The 23,812-nt window shown below is 34.7% G+C and overlaps 2 protein-coding genes across 2 annotated transcripts; one reads left to right on the plus strand and one right to left on the minus strand.

Annotated features, from left to right (window-relative positions):
• Positions 1-799: 799 nt before the first annotated feature.
• LOC131632656 (F-box/kelch-repeat protein At3g23880-like) lies at positions 800-4,082 on the minus strand. The gene is made up of 2 exons (XM_058903397.1): positions 3,990-4,082; positions 800-2,080 (listed from the first exon to the last, which is right to left on the minus strand). Exons 1-2 carry the CDS (start codon positions 4,080-4,082, stop codon positions 800-802), a joined length of 1,374 nt encoding a protein of 457 aa, XP_058759380.1.
• LOC131632657 (uncharacterized) lies at positions 4,081-23,056 on the plus strand. Its single transcript, XM_058903398.1, has 7 exons — positions 4,081-4,106; positions 4,350-4,897; positions 5,041-5,180; positions 21,601-21,771; positions 21,855-21,951; positions 22,272-22,593; positions 22,687-23,056. The coding sequence occupies exons 1-7, from the start codon at positions 4,081-4,083 to the stop codon at positions 23,054-23,056; spliced, it is 1,674 nt and encodes a 557-aa protein (XP_058759381.1).
• The last annotated feature ends 756 nt before the right edge of the window (positions 23,057-23,812 follow it).

Below are 23,812 nucleotides of genomic sequence, written 5' to 3' on the forward strand. Positions count from 1 at the left end.
TACCCGTGCAACTGTAATTAAAGTGCTTTTGTAACTTATAAATTACCAACATGAATTTCATAACATTTTATATTAACAAAGATGAAATTTTTCATAACAACAATTGTTCAATTGAACTGAAGAAGTTAGTTTCAAAATGCTAACAAAATATGAACTTGATAGCCTTCATCTAACCAAATATTTATGTAACAAAAATATCAGAACAAATTAAATTTCATTTCAAACTCAACTTAAACCAACTGCCATACGAGGACAAGTTTTGCAGGACATCTAGACCGTTAACAATGCTTCACTAGCCACCATTTACTAAGATTTGGCTAAAATAAATATACAGAATGCTTCAATGAGTGCTCAATTTGTTTTGCCACTGCAAAAATTAATAGGTATTTTCATGTGTAAAGATGCAATGTTACATGAATATTCTGCCTTTTCTAGTATTATACTAGAACAATGCCAACACATGTACACATTCATCACTGAGAAAAAAAAATCCTTAAAATCCTTAAAAATAACAACCTCCTTGCAATCATGTATTTATTTAGTAATTTCTAGCAATAACGTTATTGTCTAATAAACAAGATCAAATCACAATTGTCTTCCTTGAATCAAAAGAACAAAGTAAAAAATAACATTTCCATCTACTTTAACAGGAAGTTTCTGTTGAATTGATAGCTAAATCTGATATCTCCATGTTCAGTCTAACCATCCTAGGTAAGAAACAGAAGAATAAAAGGTGTTAAAAATTTTTTACCAATGAACACAAATTCAAACAAGTAAATCTTGGAAGAGAAACTTACTTTCAAAAAATTGGAACTAAGCTTTCAACATAATCTTTAGTAAAGCTCCAATTTAAAAAATCGCAATGACGGATAGTTCCTTCCTGAGTAATAGATCTACGAGCAATAATGTTTGTTCGCCTTACTCTATTATCTCTCCAATTATAGAGAATTGCATGGGTTTTTTGATTGGTAACCAAAATCAATGTATCATCGGAAAGAAACAGTGGCATCAACCCCAAAACATGCTTATTATCCTGCTCCCTAGTATAGTCATAAGTTATTTGAAGATTTTGAAAACTAATTTTAAGGAATTGCGTCCAAGAATCTTCAACTCCAAATTGTTTCATCTGCCATATAACGAAATCAGTTTTCTTGTAAATATAAGAAAAACAAAGGCAGCCATCCAACATACCAAAGACCGAATCTCTAGGCAAGCCCCCCAACACACCTGACTCTCTAGACACCGCTTGGTCAAAACAACGAGGCAGTAGATATTGATTGTATGTCTCTGTTCTCAAATCAAGTGAAACAATAACAAACTTCTCACCATTAATTTCTTTACTTCGAACGGCCAACCAATTAAGACTTCCACTTAAATACACATAAATACATTGAATAGGAACAGCCGGGAGACTTTCAACATTTCTCCAAACATCATCATCTACATTAAGAATTCTCACTTGTGATATGAATTGATGATTGTAACGGTACGCCACCACTTTATAACTGTCCTTCAAGTTATCCCAACCGAATGCAGAGTTGTAACGTTGAGAATCACCAAAGGCGCGATAGTACCCGAATTTTTTAGAAGTTGCCCTGGTGGCCGGGTTCCAAACACGGAACCAGTTATCGATATTCTTAGATTTCGAAATATGGTTGAAATTTGTAAGATAACCAGTGCCAGCCAAAAGAATTAATCCGTTGCATGAACCAACGATACGATCACATCCTTTGTTTTTCAGATGATTGTAAGGGTCATCAAAAAGGGTGAACGAGGGGTTATGGAGTAAACTGCGTATAGGGTATGGAACAACACTGCAATCAGAGTGAATGCTGCCTAAGGACATTTCTGTTGTATGAATTATTACTAATGTTAAGAATGGAATTCGTGTTTTTGATCTCTTAAGATGCAATTTCACAAAGGCATGATCGGAGATGAGGGTTCTCCAATGGTTACTGACACACTTAAAACGAAGAATAGATTTAACTGGAAGAATGGAAAGTACCTCTGAGATGAGATCGTTAGGAAGTACCACCGGCGAGGGATTCATCATAGACAGCAGATACAAAAATGGAGTAATCTGTGATCGTGAAAGATTTGAAAGCACTTAATATTAGAACTGACCTCTAAATCCGATTAGTCTGGTCCAGTGGACTGATTACTGATGGTGAAAAAAAATTGCTTAAAAGAGCAATGGATTTGCAGCAATTTATATGGAAATTATAAAATAATTTGGGATTTAATGGCAAATAATTAATAGCATTACAGTCTTCCATAGAGTTGATCTCGCCTAATTAATAGCAATAATATATGGTGTATCACCCAACCATATTACGAAAAAATCTATAACAATATAGTAACAATTGGAATACGTTGATTTAGTCTGGCCAATTTTATTCCTGAAAACAAAGAACATTAGTTACATATCAAAAAGTCTATTTATCATGTTATATTTTTATTTTGATGAATTTTTACTTATAAAAAAAGTATACATTTCACATGACAAAACACAAACGTACATACTTAAAATTAAATATGGTTTTCTTTTGGCTTCCCCTTCATAAATTGTGGATAAAATATCCCATGTATCAATAATAAGCAAATACGTGTAATCAACTTTCAAAAGTCAAACATTTAAATTAATTTTTACCACTAGGTAAATTTTATAACTTATAAATTTTATTTATATTTTAGGTTCCTAATTTTATGAAAGGAGGAATATTCTTATTCAACAAGTTTAAAAGACTTCAAATTTTAACTCTTAATTTTCATTAATTAATTTAATAATTTTAATTGATTTTTATATAAAAATATTTTTAAAAATAATTAAACTAAATAATAAATTAAAGAATTAAATTAATGAAAATATATATTAAAATTTGGAGTAACTCTTTTAAATTTATTATTTTTAAGTAAGATTATCCCTGTGTTAAAGAACGAGGGCAGATTTCTTCTTTCAGTAGCAGCTCCGGTCCCTTCTCTTTATTTTATAGTTTTTTTCAAGATATTGGGTATTTGTCAAAATCTTTATTTTGAGAGATTATAACAATTCATTACATCTATAATTTCTTCCTCTTTGTTCTTTCCTTCTGATTGAATTTATCATTCTAACAACTTTCTTTTTAAATGCGTTTAAAATTTTTATTTTGGTGAATTTTTAGTTTGAGTTTACTGTATCAATTTCTCATGGATAATTATCATTCTCATATTTTTTTTACCTTTAATTTCATTCAATCATGATTTTTATATTTTTAATTTGTATGAACGACATTTTATTTTTATCATTGAATCATGAACTTCTCAACCTGCACATATGACTTGTTTGTCATCTCGCGACATCAGTAACCACTATTTTTTTTTTTCTTTTTAGTTTTCAATTTCATTTTCTTTGTTATGACTAATTTCAATCTCTTTTTAATTTTTTAATTTTATGTAAATTCGAACCGTTCAAATTGTTTGGTAAGATTTGGGAATTTAAGGATTTTGATGTTATACATGTGATTTTTCCATTTGCTTTCTTTAATATCTTTATTGACATAGTTTTATATAGAGTTCTTGTGTCTTTGAAACATTTGAAACATGGACACTAACTTTTAAAATAGTGAGATATCTATACTCTCGATACCAGCTAGTGCAACTATTGTACTTCTAATATTTTATTGGCTTAATAGCAATTTTGGTTTCCCTATTTTACCTTTTTTTTTGAGTTTTGATCCTCCCATTTTAAAAATCTGGATTTTGGTCCCTTTTTCATCTTTTGTTTTTGATTTTAGTCCTCCATCAAATTTGGAACAATTTTTTAGTGAGGCGGCACTTCATTTGATGACGTGTCAGTTATTAGTCATAAATATTTTTTTCCACCTCAGAAAACTCATTTTTAAATTAATTAAAATTTAGCTGCGTCATTAAAATTATTATTATTAATTCAATTTCATTATTAAAATATTATAACAATTAACAAAACGTGAAGAGACACACTTGATTCAAACCTGAAGAAACTCACGAAGATGCAAACTCAGGAATAAGAACCCTAAGTCATCGTCGGCATCCCCATCGCAATCCTTGTTCATCGTCATCGCCATGGATAATTCAACTTATGTTTTGAGGTATACAAACTTCTTGTACTGATATTGTGTATACGTTTAGGAATACATTTGGGATTTACGTTTAGGTTTACGTTTGGGATTTATGTTTAGCTTTACGTTTAGGTTCTAGTTTGTATGTGGTTTCTTTATGGTTACATTGTGGTTGGGATTTATTTTGTGGTTTGCGTATTCAGTTCTTGGTGACATTGTGGTTTGCGTATTCAGTTATTGTTGTTTACAGAGGTGTGTTTTTATTTTGTGTAGGCCAAGTGAAACACAAACTGTGAGATTTAGAATACATCATAGGGGACGTTTGGTGCAACATCCAGTGAAGTTGTATGTTGGAGGGATTGCAAGTGAAATGAATTGGGACTGGGATGTGGACTTAATGTCCTATATGGAGATTGAAAACATGATTAAAAATGAAGGGTATTGTAATATACGGTGTTTATGGTATTGGCATTCTAAGTATGCCTTTTCTCGTGGACTTCGACCTTTGAATGATGACAAAGATGTGTTAAATTTCATGGAAGATATTAGAGGATATAAATTGATCGACATTTATGTTGAACACAAAGTCGAAGAAGTTAATATTGAGGATGTTAGGTTTAATGATGCAATTGACGAAGAAGTAAATGTTGAAGAAGCAAATGTTGAAGAAGTAAATATTGAAGAAGTAATTGTTGAAGATGAAAATGTTGAAGAAGCAAATGGTGAAGATGAAAATGTCGAGGATGTCAATGTTGAAGGTGTCAATAGTGAAGACAGTGAAACATATCCTGATTATGAGGAGTGTGAGGATGATGAGGATGGTGAGGAAAGTGAGGAAGTGAGGATGATGAGTTGAACTTAGGTCATGATGTTGGTGTTGATTGGACCACGGTTCTCCCTAACACTTCAACTGAGCAACCGTCAAGATTGGCTGTTAATTCTGATAATGAATGTTGTGATTCAGATGAGCTACATACACCACTTGGAAGTGATGTTGAAGATAAGATGCAAATCAAAGATGCCGTAAAAGATTATGCAATGGAGTCTAATAAGAATGTTGTGATCAAGAAAAATGACAAGAAGAGAGTGGTTGTAAAGTGTATGGTAGGTTGTCCCTTTATATAAGGTTTAGCCTTAGGACAACCAACCAATTTTGGCAACTTGTTAGCTTCACTAATCTACATAATTGTCATAGGACACCAAGGAATAGACAAGCGACGACCGTTTGGTTAGCTAAAAACTTTGTGAATACACTAAGACACACTCCTGAAATGAAGACTAAAGGGTTGATTGCATAAGCAATGGAGAAGTGGGGGGTGAATTTGTTAGTAGATCAAGCATATAGAGCCAAGAAAAAAGTGATAGAGTTAATTCAAGGAGCTGGTCGTGAACAATTAATCCATCTTAGAAGTTATGCTGAGGAGTTGTTGAAGTCAAATCCAAACTCCACAGTTAAAATTCATTGCGATGATTCAGCTTGTGGTCCCGTGTTTGAAAGAATATATGTATGCTTAGAAGCATGCAAGTCAACATTTGCGACCACTTGCAGGCCTCTAATTGGTTTGGATGCATGTTTTCTGAAAGGGGACTTCAGAGGTCAGTTGGTAGGGGCTGTAACACCCCAAATTCTACCCGAAATTATATTGCGGAAAATATCAGAGTATTTAAAAATTTCAAACAACACATTGGAGTATCACATATCAACTCAAAACTTCAACTTGTGTTTCATTCACAATGATACATAGCATTCGACTAATAGTCAACTATCAGCTTTATTCAACTCAAACAACTTAGAAGTATAACAAGTACTTCATATTATTCAACTTGGATTCAACGGTATAATAACAACAACTAAAACATTAACAACATAGAAACAACAATATAAACAACCCCCCGAGTGCTACGTATCAGAGCGACACACCAACATGACTCGATGAAGCAACAAACTTCCATAGCTATACTTGAGTATCTGCCCATTTCCCATGGTAGGGGAAACATCAGCAGCAAGGGTGAGATATCAAACTATATAAATAGGATCATGATAAATCATATATCAGGTAAAGAATATAAATGAATCACCGCTTTGCACAACATCAACGTAATCAACACCAATAACATCATCAATGAATAGTCATAATATCGACATATAAACATATTCAACCAGTCATCATATATGCATCTTCAGACAACTCAACATATAAGCATCTTCAATAAGTCAACATATAATCATCAATATCACCATATAGGCATCTTCGACAAGTCAACATATAAGTATCTTCAACAAGTCAACATTTAAGCGTCATTATCAATATATAAACATTTTCAATAAGTCAACGTATAAGCATCTATATCGTCATATAAACATCTTCACAAATCAACATATAAGCATCAATATCATCATATAAGTCATACATGTATTCACGGACATCGCTTCATAAACGTCGCAAGTCAAATCACCAAACATCGCATTATATACATCACAAAATACATCATGAGACATGACTCGTGCATATGCATGTGGTACCAATCGGAGCTTCAGCCCCCGTCACCAATTGCCCAATTCAGAGGCACAAGGCATAAGCCTTCGTCACTAGTTTGCCAATCCAGGCCGTCACAGAGTATGCATATGAAATGTGACTCGACAAACAAGACAATACAGCATACTCATCACAATCACATATCATCACAAGGCATAAGTCTATATCACAATCAATTACCATCTATACGCGGTAATTCACGTCACCATAATATTTCATCTTCACTTAGTCACAAAATCATCATCACAAATATATACAACATCACATATTACAAATCATCGCAAAACATCATCATGTTTCGACACATCATCGTAATTATACAACTTCACATATAAACAAGTCATTACATATATATCCTCATGCTTCGGCATATTACAAAAAAACATACAACTTCGTGTATTAACAAAATCGTCACAAATATATAATTCACATATCATCAAGATTATTACAATTATCATCATGTTTCGGCACATCGGCACAATTACTCAATTTCACGTATTAACAAAGCCATCCAAATCAAAACCACAATTTTCGATCAATTTGTAAGATAATCTCAACATGCTTATTTATCAAGTAAACCGAATCAACTTCCAATTATCAACTAATTCAATTAGACATAATATTATTTATCAAGACAACATCATTGGCATAGCAATATATTAATCTCAACATAAATATTCAACCAAATCACAATTACGGTCAAATTCTCAAGATATCGTAAATTATCGATAAACCGAATAATTTATCCAAGTCTAAGTATTTTCCAATTAATTAGAATTATTGAAATTAATTCTACTATTTAATTAAATCAACCAATTAATAATCATATTATATTAATTTAATTCAATATTCTATTTTTAATTCATTTTCCAACTTACTATTTCACATCTCACCCATCTTTTTCGTTTCTTATATGCACAGCACCGTAATATTAAAAGAAAAATAATAAGCTCACATCTCACCCATCTTTTTCGTTTCTTATATGCACAGCACCGTAATATTCTCAATTTCTATTTCCAAACAGTGACATAAAACAAAATTAACACAACACAATGACAAATTTATACCCTAAACCCACATAAAATTTATCATATTCCAATTTAGGTAGTAAGAATCCCCCTTTACCTTGGATTGAGTGTAGCTCTAAGAAGATTCAATGGAAAATTGGAGAAAAATGACACTTTAGAGCAACACTTTGGGTCTCCCTTTTCTCCTCTTCACAACCCTAACCCCTTTTCTTTCCTTTTTTTTCTTTGTCTTCCTCGGTTTCCCTTTTTCTCTTCTATGTTTCTATCTTTTCCAAATAACACAATGAGACCACCACCACTTAGTCTCTATTTCAATAATGGGCCTAATAAAATACATCCCTTAATACTTAAAGATACCACAACTAAGCCCAATATTATTTCTACACTCAATGTAAAAATAATACTTCCACTTTTGTTCCATTAAAATAAAATCCGATTATTTTAATATACCGATTTATTACTCAATGCCTCATATTTCCGGTCTAATCTTAATTACTCGGAAAATTCTCAAAACGCTAAATATTAACACATTAATGTTTTTAATACTAAAAATATTAAAATCTTCTATTAAATATCAATCCGCTATCCCGAACTAATACTGACTAAATCGTCCCAAAATGCGAGAATTTCAATAAACATCTCAATAAATTAATATTATTCTTAATATTATTCTTCCGACTATCCGACTAAAATCCAACTTTAACTTAATAAATCCAAATACGCCTCTTAAAATAATACCGACCATCCAAATTCGACTAAATCCAATATTTAAATCCTTTAATAATTTAATTAACTAATTAATTAAATTCGGGGCGTTACAACTCTCCCCCACTTAGAATATTTTCGTCCTCAAAAATTCGCCCAACAAAACCATCCCTAACATCGCGTCCTCATCCGACTTTCTTATTCTCAAGTTGCGCTTGACAATACTCCGACTATTACTTTTCCGGTATATCTCTCAATTATCCTTGTAACATAATCGTTACTAACTTGCTAACCATTTCCGCAATATCTTGGAACAACATCTTACGACGCAGCAACAATCTTCACTCGCTCATATTTGACGATACAACATTGCTTCATCATCGCAACAACATACTCGACACTGATACACATATACAATTCTTATTTTCCATACTCAGGTGTCGTTCACTAACAAAGCACCAACGACAACATTACTGCAACAACGACAAAATATCATAATTCCAATCTGATAACATAACTCGACTAATAACTATGTAACTCATCATTGACCAACAACTTACAAGAACATTCTATTACAATCAGCACTATTCACAAGAAAACTCAACACTCTAGCACATCATGCTTCAACTGTGCGACTCTGATCATCCATCTTAATCCACTGTCCTTTATTAGAGTTTCTATCAATTTACACTATTCACAAGCTTCAACTAAGTTTCAGACTTTCTTCAACATCCATCACCTCACGCACCATTAAGACAATAAGATAAGTCTATAACATCCAATACAATTTTGTCTACTATCAACAAGGGATTAAGGGTGATCAAGTCCTCAATTTTTCAATAGACAGCCGACAATCATAATGGAGTATAACCATCATTACCAACTATAATAGTGTTCCTTTAGCAATTGTACTTACGTCACCAAAAGTACCATACTTCAACAACTTGCAAAACCATATGAACATGCTAACACCGACGTCTTGCAGCTACTCACTAAAACACCTCTGACGATACATTAGAACAAAATTTCTTTACACCAATATCAACACTTCTTATCATTGAAATCATACTCATCTCTTCGCATTTCCGACTCTTACTCGCGATCCATAACGTTTCAACAACTTTGACAGCTTCAGCCACAGTTTCAATCACTTATCAATAATCCTACAGTAAGGCCTACAACAATACTTCACTTAATTGTTGTTCCTTCGTCAACAGCTTACACATGACTACTTACACAACAACATGCTCGGCTTAACTTTGTTTCAGACAATTTGCGGCAATAACCGTTTATATTCAACATGCTTCACTTCTACTATAACCATAACACTTCTATAAGGTAAAGTATAGTCTCACCTCTTCGTAGGCTCAAACGGTACGTCAATCCGACACTCGAAGCACAAGATACAATCCTCCAACGTTATCCAAAATACAAACATCAACGTCATGCTGCGATAATCCTTACGATATCTCTCAAACTCTTCAATTGACATACTTGATCATAAAATTTCTCCTCAACAAATCTTCGAATTACTTCTTCAATTCACTCATCTCTGACGCTGACGTCCTGCGCGATACCAACACACAAGTCCGTTTTCCAAGGACAAGCGTAACCGCTAAATTCACCTCTTTCCAACACCATCTTGTCACAAATAATTCTACTTACAGTTGCGGCATCCATTCTTGTATTAAAATTCACCTCGTTATCTTTCCGACGCTTCAAATCGGATATACGACAATCACTTATGCGAGTCCAACATAAAGTCCACCGCAACTTCATCATTCTAACACTTTTCCAACACCGGTACCTTTCACAAGACTTATTGCACTGACAACTTCATAGTTCATCCACAATGCTGAACACAAAAAATTTCTAAATTCCATCTTCCAGGATTTATTCTTGGTACTAATTTGCACCATACTTGCAGATCAATAACTGCTACACTGCTCCTCATCCTTCGAAGAGTAAACATCAACAATTCCTGATCATTCTCCTTTTACAGACGCTCTGAGCTTGTTAAATAACCAAAACCTTGAATCCATGTCAACAAGCTCCAACAATACTTACACTGTCTCCTTAAGCAGTACATTGCACCAAAAACTTTCAGCTGAAACATATCCGAGGAGCAAAGCTTCTCCCCCACTTTGCTCAAACTACTTCCTGCAACAAAACAAATAAGTACTAACAATGTTTCACACACATGTCGCATACTAAGGAATAAAACACTGACAACATTCAACTGTCGCACAACTCAACTGACTCGACAACTTGGCCGGACGGACCGACCTACTATGATACCACTAATGTAACACCCCAAATTCTACCCGAAATTATATTGCGGAAAATATCAGAGTATTTAAAAATTTCAAACAACACATTGGAGTATCACATATCAACTCAAAACTTCAACTTGTGTTTCATTCACAATGATACATAGCATTCGACTAACAGTCAACTATCAGCTTTATTCAACTCAAACAACTTAGAAGTATAACAAGTACTTCATATTATTCAACTTGGATTCAACGGTTATAATAACAACAACTAAAACATTAACAACATAGAAACAACAATATAAACAACCCCCCCGAGTGCTACGTATCAGAGCGACACACCAACATGACTCGATGAAGCAACAAACTTCCATAGCTATACTTGAGTATCTGCCCATTTCCCATGGTAGGGGAAACATCAACAGCAAGGGTGAGATATCAAACTATATAAATAGGATCATGATAAATCATATATCAGGTAAAGAATATAAATAAATCACCGCTTTGCACAACATCAACGTAATCAACACCAATAACATCATCAATGAATAGTCATAATATCGACATATAAACATATTCAACCAGTCATCATATATGCATCTTCAGACAACTCAACATATAAGCATCTTCAATAAGTCAACATATAATCATCAATATCACCATATAGGATCTTCGACAAGTCAACATATAAGTATCTTCAACAAGTCAACATTTAAGCGTCATTATCAATATATGAACATTTTCAATAAGTCAACGTATAAGCATCTATATCGTCATATAAGCATCTTCACAAATCAACATATAAGCATCAATATCATCATATAAGTCATACATGTATTCACGGACATCGCATCATAAACGTTGCAAGTCCAATCACCAAACATCGCATTATATACATCACAAAATACATCATGAGACACGACTCGTGCATATGCATGTGGTACCAATCGGAGCTTCAGCCCCCGTCACCAATTGCCCAATTCAGAGGCACAAGGCATAAGCCTTCGTCACTAGTTTGCCAATCCAGGCCGTCACAGAGTATGCATATAAAATGTGACTCGACAAACAAGACAATACAGCATACTCATCACAATCACATATCGTCACAAGGCATAAGTCTATATCACAATCAATTACCATCTATACGCGGTAATTCACGTCACCATAATATTTCATCTTCACTTAGTCACAAAATCATCATCACAAATATATACAACATCACATATTACAAATCATCACAAAACATCGTCATGTTTCGACACATCATCGTAATTATACAACTTCACATATAAACAAGTCATTACATATATATCCTCATGCTTCGGCATATTACAAAAAAAACATACAACTTCGTGTATTAACAAAATCGTCACAAATATATAATTCACATATCATCAAGATTATTACAATTATCATCATGTTTCGGCACATCGGCACAATTACTCAATTTCACGTATTAACAAAGCCATCCAAATCAAAACCACAATTTTCGATCAATTTGTAAGATAATCTCAACATGCTTATTTATCAAGTAAACCGAATCAACTTCCAATTATCAACTAATTCAATTAGACATAATATTATTTATCAAGACAACATCATTGGCATAGCAATATATTAATCTCAACATAAATATTCAACCAAATCACAATTACGGTCAAATTCTCAAGATATCGTAAATTATCGATAAACCGAATAATTTATCCAAGTCTAAGTATTTTCCAATTAATTAGAATTATTGAAATTAATTCTACTATTTAATTAAATCAACCAATTAATAATCATATTATATTACTTTAATTCAATATTCTATTTTTAATTCATTTTCCAACTTACTATTTCACTTTCTACTCCAAAACCAACATTTAATATAAAGTATACTCAAATCCACACAATTTCGGTCGGTTCGTAAAATAGCACAATTTCAACAAAATATCACCACTATATTAACCTACTAATTAAACTTAGCTACCATGTAAATTTTCATCAAATTCTAGACAACTAATTATACCGCTTAATTCGACTATTTCAGTGAAACGGGAATGTTTGGAATACATTTGTTATATAATCGCTACTGTTAGACACTTCTTATCCTATTAATTAATTATACTACATTTCATAAGTATGGTTCTTTTCTCTAGAATGACAAATAGAACATATATATAAAAAAAAATGACAAGCAAAACATGTCTACCCAATAAGTGATTTCCTATTCTCACAAGTCATATCTCACATTCAATCTACATTATCATTTACATAACAAAGTGATTTCCTATTCTCACAAGTCATATCTCACATTCAATCTACATTATCATTTATATAACAAAGTGGTGGTATACCATAAAAGTAACCCAACTGTGGGTAATTGAATCGCGCGTGGAATGAACAGAGTACATTGGAAAACCATAAGACATATGTGAACAACACACAATGCAATATAAAAGAAAAATAATAAGCTCACATCTCACCCATCTTTTTCGTTTCTTATATGCACAACACCGTAATATTCTCAATTTCTATTTCCAAACAGTGACATAAAACAAAATAAACACAACACAATGACAAATTTATACCCTAAACCCACATAAAATTCATCATATTCCAATTTAGGTAGTATGAATCCCCCCTTACCTTGGATTGAGTGCAGCTCTAAGATTCAATGGAAAATTGGAGAAAAATGACACTTTAGAGCAACACTTTGGGTCTCCCTTTTCTCCTCTTCACAACCCTAACCCCTTTTCTTTCCTTTTTTTTCTTTGTCTTCCTCGGTTTCCCTTTTTCTCTTCTATGTTTCTATCTTTTCCAAATAACACAATGAGACCACCACCACTTAGTCTCTATTTCAATAACGGGCCTAATAAAATACATCCCTTAATACTTAAATATACCACAACTAAGCCCAATATTATTTCTACACTCAATGTAAAAATAATACTTCCACTTTTATTCCATTAAAATAAAATCCGATTATTTTAATATACCGATTTATTACTCAATAACTCATATTTCCGGTCTAATCTTAATTACTCGGAAAATTCTCAAAACGCTAAATATTAACACATTAATGTTTTTAATACTAAAAATATTAAAATCTTCTATTAAATATCAATCCGCTATCCCGAACTAATACTGACTAAATCGTCCCAAAATGCGAGAATTTCAATAAACATCTCAATAAATTAATATTATTCTTAATATTATTCTTCCGACTATCCGACTAAAATCCAACTTTAACTTAATAAATCCAAATATGTTAGACGCTGGCCTTAGGATCTAGAGGGGGGGTGAATAGATCGTTCACAGTTTTACGGATTTAAACGACTTTTCAGCGGAAGTAATTCTGAATCGACTCGCGTATATTCCGAACCACTATTGAAACGATTATATATGTGTTTAAAAACCAGTCAAAGACTTGAGTTGAATGATGAGAGTATATGTTGCAGAATCAAAGCGTTTCTCTTATTGAAAATCAGATTAACTTTTTGTATGATGGACAATGTTTGCAATGCAGTAAGAGTGATAGAAACAAATATACAAACACTTGGTGATAATGATCAAATTGAAGGTAATTCAATGTGTGGTGGATTGTGATGTTTATGTAAGTACTTAATTCACAATCTTAACACTCGAATCGTTGATCAATTTGCTATTATAACCAAATATGAACAGAATGTAAATGAAAAGGTAAAAGCGACAAGAACACGATATTTGTTTAGGCAGTTCGTCGATCGTCCTCGCTACGACTACGTCTGCCCCCAATTCCAAATTGAAATTGGGTAATCTTTCATTAATGTTGAAAGTAGTATATACAAAGAAGATAACAAAGCGATAAACGATAAACCAATTATGTCGATCCTTTGAATCTTCTTCCCCCTTAATCTTGAGCAAGATCAAGGTTATCCAAGAGCTTCACTTTGATTCCCTTCTGCAGTGTCTTGATTCCTTGAACTCCCCGTTCCTCAATCGTTACACTCAGCCGAATCTTCAATGAACGCCTCTTGATAAAAACCCCCAAGAACCACCCGTCGTGGAGGACAAAACCCGCAGATTTTATTCACCAACAAACCCCACAGACCTTCACCCACTAGGAATCTTCAATTCCGTTCCATGGACGTTATCGAACTCATCACTAACCCGCAACGCAAGAATGATTATGTGTAATTGTGTTGGAGATGATGAAGAACGAAGATGAGAAGTGTTTGTGTATCTTTCAGTCGTTGGTGTTGTTGAATAATTAACCCTTGCACAATATATATGATTGCATAACAGTTGGAACCAAGAATAGCTGAATTTTGGACTTTCTTGATCAGTTAGGTCGACCTCTTGTAGGGGTTAGGTCGACCTAGCAGTGCTTGCTGAAGTTTGCTCCCAGTTAGGTCGACTTGTTGAAGGAGTAGGTCGACCAGAATCCTCTTCTGATGCGTTCTGGGAACATTTTCTTAGATTAGGTCGACCTAGTTGTTATGTAGGTCGACCTAGCAGCAGTATATGTATTTTTCTTCATTTTAGGTCGACCTGGGTTGACAGTAGGTCGACCTAACTGCTGATTTTCTGCATTTTCCTTGTTCAGCTTGTGTTGAGTCAACCTTTATGCATAGTAGATCATCCTGTGCTTTCATGAGTGATTAAATGCTTTGCTTTTCCGATTCCTCCTTGTTGTTTGGATGCTCATTTGAGTTTGCCATAAATCAAAAACATCTTAGAGAGTAATCTTGTATTCACATACTCCCCCTTTTTGATGATGGCAAACCAATAGTCAAAAGCTTTGGTAGTAAGTGACACAGACTCAACAAGGCTCCCCCGTACATCCAGCATCTATTTCTCAACCAAGTAATCTCTCCACAAAGCTCCCCCGTACACTCAGCATCTATTTTATCTATCTCCCCCTTTGACAACATCAAAAAGAGAGAAACAAAGAAAACAGAGTAGAAAAGTAACAAGAGAAATAAAGAATACCGGTAGTCATAGAGATAGATAACATGTAAGTGGTGAAATCATAAGAACTAAACATGTTTTAAAAAAAACAACAACATACATAGTAGTTCAAGAGATTAATAAAGGAAAACAGAGAGTACTACATCATATAATGTTTTAAAAAAAAACTTAATGACATGAAATGCAATGAAATGATGATATGATAAACAATATGTCCTAACGCCTGCCCCTTCTTCCTCTTCCTCTTTGAAATGTATGAGGTCGATCTTATTCGACCTGTTCCAACAAATCCAGCACAGACATGTTAAGAGTGTTGAAGCTTTGGCTTAAGTTAGCATGGCGATGCAATGCCGTTTCCTCAAACTGATTCTGCCTCAATACGGAGTTGGATGCAAACGTCTCAAAATCGTTCTTTTGTTCCTGAACCAAGCCGTACAACGATTGATATTGACGTTGTTGTTCCTCATATCTATCTTGTTGAAGCTGCTGCATTGTTTGAAATTGAAGCTGTTGAGTTTCAAAGTTCTGCTGTTGTTGAAGTTGCATAGCTTCAAGCATAGATATTATGTTGGATTGATCAGGAGGAGGTGGAGCTGTGTATCCCCAAGGGATATCCTCTTGTTGTGGCGGAACATATCTCCAATTTGCATCCGTGTCATGAGCTGCGTCTTCCATGGTATGATCCTCATCATTTGCTATTTCTTGATCATTTCCTTCTCCTTCATTTTCTGCAGTGTGACCAAATTCTGTAGGATCATCATAGTTGTAGATGACTTTTCCGGTCCCCTTTTGAATGAGATAATAGGTTCCCCTATTTGGATCCCAATGATATCCCATGAGGGTTAAGGTTGTTTGGGAAAAGTCCTGGTTCTGTTTCATGTTAATGTATGATAATCCATCGAGCTTCATGCCGAAATGGTTCACAATTGTTTGTATGATCGAGCCATAGCAAAGAGCAGTAGTCTTCTGCTTTACTTCCTCAAACTTAGCAGTTAGAAAGTGTGGCCAGTGCACACGTGTTCTGTTTTGGATCAAGTACATCAACACAATTTCATTCCTTTCAATTCTGGAAAATCCACCTGCTCGTGGTCGAATGACTCTTGAGATGACCCAATTTAGAAGCCTAAGATCTCTCTTCAGGTGACCGGCTGTTAATGTTTCATTAGGTTTGTCAAAGACGGAAGGATCTTTGAGGATAGACTTCATGTAGGCCACATGATCATAGATTCCCGGTACGTCCCCATCTTCTATACGTAATTCATCGCCTACAATGTTGAGACCAAAGATACTAATCCAAGCACGTTTGTCAACGATATGAGATCTTGACCCCATCTTAAACCTAAAATTACAGCCTGCCTCTCTTGTGAACCCTGCATAGAATGCCCTAACAGTGTTCTCACAGTATGGTGTGGCACATTCCAAAAGGGGATGAACATTTTGATGCTCAATAAGACTCACAACTTCAGGAATATGCATATTTTTAGCAACATGTTGGTTGAAAATATACTGCTTCACTACCTTCCTTTTCATTTGCCATTTTTCAAAATTATCTCTACAATCAGGATGAACAAGGGCTACAGCACTTACCGGTTGTGAGGATGATCCAGATGCAACTTCCTTTCCCTTTCTTGATTTTGGAGGCATAGTTGTTGATGATTTTGTATGAGAAGGATGATTTTGAACAGATTTGAGTTTGAGGAGTTAGGGTTAGCCGTACCAAATGTGATGAGAATGAGAGGGAATGAATGAATGAAATGTTTTGAATGAGTGAGAATGGGTCGGGTCGACCTAACAGACCCAATTTTGGAAAAATGACAGTAGTAGGTCGACCTAAAATGAGGCTGGGTCGACCTAACAGAAGTAACATGAAAAATGACCAATTTAGGTCGACCTAAATTAGGAGTAGGTCGACGCAACTGGACCTTTTTAGTTTCTGTAAAGACAATTCTTCTGTAGGTCGACTCAAATACAGAGTAGGTCGACCTAAGTTCCCTTAAATGATGAAAATGCCTTAGAAGTGTTTCTATATGATGTATTTTTGCTTTGTCATTTGCTTGAATGCTCAAACATTGTATGTTATGAATGAAATGATGTACACATATACACATGTAATTTAGAAGAGTAGATAAGGACACATGAAGTCACTGTAAGCATGTTAATTGATAGCATATTATAGTATCAATAGAATTTTTGGAAGTGAACAATAGGCATGTTACCGCTTTCTCAATATGTAGGTGTTTTGTCATCATTGTGTGGAATCCTCTTGTCAGTGTGCCACACTCCTAGATTTGATGATGCTTTGTCTTAATAGAATGTTTCATCACTGATTGCTTGTTTTTGCGAAAAACTCATCTAGTCTCGATTACTTGATATTCTCCCGGATGCGGGACAGGGTCCCAAACATTATTCTGCTTAGAATAGGTTTAAATCTTCTTGTGATGCAATTTTCCAATTGCACATCGAGTAATGAGTCTTTTGTGTTTTTCGGGTTAATCTTGTATTTGTGATGTATCTTAAACATTTGTGATGGCCAGGTCACCTACATCTCCTTTGCCAAGTATGGTTCTTCAGTCTGTCTTTATAGGTGACATACCAATAGTGGTATGTCTACCTTTATGTGTCTTGAGCACCAGCTGTCAAGGAACCACCACCTTTCGGCGATGTCAAGACACTTTTCCTGCAAAATTAATTTAGAGTGGAAGGTCCCCAATCTTCATTGGGTCCTGGATGGTGAGTACAGATATTGTTGCACTTAGGCAACCATTGAAATACTCCTTTAGGAACTAAAATTCTCCTAAATTTGCATTTTTCAATGGTATGTCCCTTTATGCAACAATAATGACAGGTAATATGATGAGAATATGGAGTTTTGCTAGTTGATACTTTTGGTACAAAAGTGTATTTACTATATAAAGGAGTATACGATCTTTTGAACTTATTTGGATCAACCGCAAAAGTCACTTTTGGTTGTAGAGCCTTGTCTAACTTGGCTTTTAGATCTCTTACTTCTTTTTGCCAAATGTGACATGTCTCACAACCAAACCATGATGTAGGATCTATTTCAACTTTGTCCTTTTGAATGTCTAGCATAGATTGTTTTAAAGCTTCCATATCCTTTTCGGTTTTCTCAACTTTTGATTCAAGATATGAAAATATTTTCTTATTTGAGGCCAAAAGTTTGAAAGCTTTAACTGCATCTCTATGTAATTCTTCAAAAGCAAGTTTTAGTTGAGAATGAGATACCTTATCTACGAGTTCAGGTTTAAGATGACTTACAGCTTTCTTTTTCTTGTTTTGATGAGCCATGAAACATAGGTTTGCTGATTCTTCTTCATCGCTTGATGAGCTTTCACTAGATGAATCACTTTCCCATGCTATGTAAGCTCTTTTAGATTTGTTATGACCTTTGCTTTGGTTCTTCTCCTTTTCTTTCTTAAGGTATGGACAATCCGGTTTGTAGTGACCAACTTTCCCACAATTGAAGCAAAGACCTTTGGTCTTTCCTTTGTTGTCGTCATCTTGTTTGAACATGTTTGATTGCTTTCTATAGTTGATCAATCCTTTGTCGGAATGTCTTGCTCCATTTTTCTTTAGATATTTGTTGTATCTTCGCACAAACAGTCCATTTCCTCATCATCGGAGTCTTCGTCATCACTTGTGTCACTATCCTTTGGCTCTCGTTTTGAGGTCTTGGAGCTCGAAGCTTTTAGAGCTATTGACTTCTTCTCTACCTCTTTCTCCATGTTCTTTTCTTTCTTTGTCCTTTTCTCATGCATGTCAAGGCATTTAAGGTGTTGTTCATGTTCCTCTAGTTTACCAAATAGAGTTGTGATGTCTAAAGTGTTTAGATCATTTGCTTCCTTTATTGCTGTAACTTTGGGTTGCCATTCCCTGTTCAAACATCTTAAGATTTTATTAGTAGCAACTGCATTGGAAACAGGTCTATCAAGAGAATTTAACCGATTTTTCAGATGAACGAATCTCTTCTGCATGTTTTCGATGGATTCACCATCTTCCATGTGGAAGAGTTCGAACTCTTGAGTTAACGTGTTGATCCTAGCTAGTTTGACATCATCCGTTCCCTCGTGGGCAACTTGCAATGTGTCCCACATAGCTTTAGATGTTCTACAATGGGAAACGCGATAGTATTCATCAACTCCTAGAGCTGAGATTAGAATATTTCTCGCTTTCCAATCGTATCCATATCTCTTTTCATCTTCGGCATCCCAAGTATTTTCTGGTTTTGGAACAACTGCACCAGCTGCATTTGTTATGGTGATTTGAAAGGGACCATTGACAATAGCTGTCCAGATGTTCCTATCAATTGCATTGATGTGGACACACATACAATCCTTCCAATAGCCATAGTTTTCACCGTTGAAAACTGGAGCTCTATTGTGAGCCCCTTTAGGTCCGGAAGCCATCTTTCCAATAAGTGTTTCACGTAGCACGGAATAAACCAGAGCTCTTGATGCCACTTGTTAGACGCTGGCCTTAGGATCTAGAGGGGGGTGAATAGATCGTTCACAGTTTTACGGATTTAAACGACTTTTCAGCGGAAGTAATTCTGAATCGACTCGCGTATATTCCGAACCACTATTGAAACGATTATATATGTGTTTAAAAACCAGTCAAAGACTTGAGTTGAATGATGAGAGTATATGTTGCAGAATCAAAGCGTTTCTCTTATTGAAAATCAGATTAACTTTTTGTATGATGGACAATGTTTGCAATGCAGTAAGAGTGATAGAAACAAATATACAAACACTTGGTGATAATGATCAAATTGAAGGTAATTCAATGTGTGGTGGATTGTGATGTTTATGTAAGTACTTAATTCACAATCTTAACACTCGAATCGTTGATCAATTTGCTATTATAACCAAATATGAACAGAATGTAAATGAAAAGGTAAAAGCGACAAGAACACGATATTTGTTTAGGCAGTTCGTCGATCGTCCTCGCTACGACTACGTCTGCCCCCAATTCCAAATTGAAATTGGGTAATCTTTCATTAATGTTGAAAGTAGTATATACAAAGAAGATAACAAAGCGATAAACGATAAACCAATTATGTCGATCCTTTGAATCTTCTTCCCCCTTAATCTTGAGCAAGATCAAGGTTATCCAAGAGCTTCACTTTGATTCCCTTCTGCAGTGTCTTGATTCCTTGAACTCCCCGTTCCTCAATCGTTACACTCAGCCGAATCCTCAATGAACGCCTCTTGATAAAAACCCCCAAGAACCACCCGTCGTGGAGGACAAAACCCGCAGATTTTATTCACCAACAAACCCCACAGACCTTCACCCACTAGGAATCTTCAATTCCGTTCCATGGACGTTATCGAACTCATCACTAACCCGCAACGCAAGAATGATTATGTGTAATTGTGTTGGAGATGATGAAGAACGAAGATGAGAAGCGTTTGTGTATCTTTCAGTCGTTGGTGTTGTTGAATAATTAACCCTTGCACAATATATATGATTGCATAACAGTTGGAACCAAGAATAGCTGAATTTTGGACTTTCTTGATCAGTTAGGTCGACCTCTTGTAGGGGTTAGGTCGACCTAGCAGTGCTTGCTGAAGTTTGCTCCCAGTTAGGTCGACTTGTTGAAGGAGTAGGTCGACCAGAATCCTCTTCTGATGCGTTCTGGGAACATTTTCTTAGATTAGGTCGACCTAGTTGTTATGTAGGTCGACCTAGCAGCAGTATATGTATTTTTCTTCATTTTAGGTCGACCTGGGTTGATAGTAGGTCGACCTAACTGCTGATTTTCTGCATTTTCCTTGTTCAGCTTGTGTTGAGTCAACCTTTATGCATAGTAGATCATCCTGTGCTTTCATGAGTGATTAAATGCTTTGCTTTTCCGATTCCTCCTTGTTGTTTGGATGCTCATTTGAGTTTGCCATAAATCAAAAACATCTTAGAGAGTAATCTTGTATTCACAAAATACGCCTCTTAAAATAATACCGACCATCCAAATTCGACTAAATCCAATATTTAAATCCTTTAATAATTTAATTAACCAATTAATTAAATTCAGGCCGTTACAGGGGCCGTTGGTAAGGATGGAAATAACAAGATGATACCAATAGCTTATGCAGTTGTGGAAGCTGAAACAAAGGATTCATGGCAATTGTTTCTTAAGTTATTACTCGAAGACTTACAATCCATTCAACAAAATGCTTATGGATTTACATCAGACCAACAAAAGGTATGCAATTCTGTTCTGATATGCAATTCTATATAGTAGCAATTCAGTTATGTAGTTCGGTTCTGATATGCAATTCAATATAGTTGCACTTCTGTTCTGATATGCAATTATGCTCTGGAAATATTCTCTGGAAATTTGTTCTGATGCAATTATGCAATTCTATAAATGTGTACCCTGCTAGTATGTTTCATTATTCTAACTTAGTATGTTTCATACACTTATTTTGATTCTCATACACTTAATGTACCGTGGTTAATATTTCATGTACTTAATATGTTTCATACACTCTAGTATGTTTCATATACTGTAGCGTACTTAATATTTCATGTACTTAATATGATTCTCATACACTTTCATGTACCGTGCTAGTATGTTTCATTATTTTAACTCTACTATGTTTCATATATTGTACCATGCTTCCAATACTTAGTATGTTTCATACACTCATTCAATATTGTACCATGCTTCCGTATATTGAATATAAATTACATTGCTTGAAGGAATCAAACATTACATAACGGTTAGAATTTCTACTCAAAAGGAGAAATTATCCAGGTACAAAGGTGCTATAAGTCCTAATATCCAACAAATATTGGAAAAAACAATGAGGGAAGCAGAACGCTGGACTGCAACTTGGCATTCGGATGACGACTTTTCTATTTTTGGTGTTTCAAACAGTGATGAGACATATATTGTAAACTTGCTGCAGAAGACATGTGCTTGTAGGAAGTGGGATTTAACCAGAATACCGTGTTGTCATGCTATCACATACATATGGTTTAACAAAAAGGAGCCCGAAGATTATGTTTCATCATTCTACAGGTATTTCCTTCTCATTTTAACCAAAATACAAGTACTATAATGATACCGACATATTATGTTAACTTACGAATTCATCATTTTATTTGTGTATAGGAAGTCTACCGTGATGGCAACTTATAGCCATATCATTATGCCAACCAATGGTCCACAACTATGGCCGACAAATGTTACTCAACCAATCAACCCTCTAGTCATGAGAAGATCTATTGGTCGCCCAAAGAAGAATCGTATCAAGGCAAATGATGAGCCGAGGAATAGAAAAACATTGCCTAGAAGTCTTCAAACTGTCAAGTGCAAGAAATGTGGGAATTTTGGGCATAACAAGCGAACATGTAAAGGCAAGAGAGCTGCAAAGAGAGCAATTCCTAAGGGTGGAAACAAAAAGGAAAAAAATGGAAACAACGGGGCTGAAAAAACAGTTATAGACGGAGGATCGCAAGCGCCAACGCCAACCCAAGAATAAAATTTAAGCTATGACATTTAGTTTAGGTCTTGTTTTATGACACTGCTATATTTTGTGTTTCGTTTGTAATAGCATCAACTTTGGTCTGCATTATCTAGTAACTTATGTGCCAAAATTATGACACTGCTATATTTTGTGTTTCGTCTATAATAGCAGCAACTTTGGTCTGCATTATCTAGTAACTTATGTGCCAAAATTATAACACTGCTATATTTTAACTTTGACACTGCAATATTGAACAAGTAGTCTACAATATTGAATAACTTGGTTCTGTTTCCAAATTAAATATTGCCAATTGAACAATTTGGCTAGTGTCAAAGTTAAATAACTTGGTTCTGGATCTGTTTCCAAATATGCTGTAATGGAGATGTTTCCAAATTAGTGCTAATTCTGGATCTGTTTTAAAATAGTGCCAATTGAACAATTAAATAATGCCAAGTTAAAATATACTGTAATGGAGATGTTCCTTAGTTTGGAATTGAAAAAAAAGCCATAACGGCAACTATCAAACGAGAAATCAAACGGTAAAGAAAATAAAGAACCATAATGGAGTTGTGAATTCAGCTAAAATGTAATGCTGCAAAATGCGAATTCTTTTTGGGAGTTGTAGCGTTCATATAAGGGTGAAGAATTGTATTTTCAACTTTATGATTCAGATCTTCAAGATGGCCATTTTTTCAATCTTTGGAGAATTGATTTTTCTACAAAACGCTTTGAAGACATGCTGACACTAGTAGTGTGTCTCCAAATATGCTG

Source organism: Vicia villosa, unplaced genomic scaffold (assembly GCF_029867415.1).
Source record: "Vicia villosa cultivar HV-30 ecotype Madison, WI unplaced genomic scaffold, Vvil1.0 ctg.000977F_1_1, whole genome shotgun sequence".
Classification (NCBI taxonomy): Eukaryota; Viridiplantae; Streptophyta; class Magnoliopsida; order Fabales; family Fabaceae; genus Vicia; species Vicia villosa.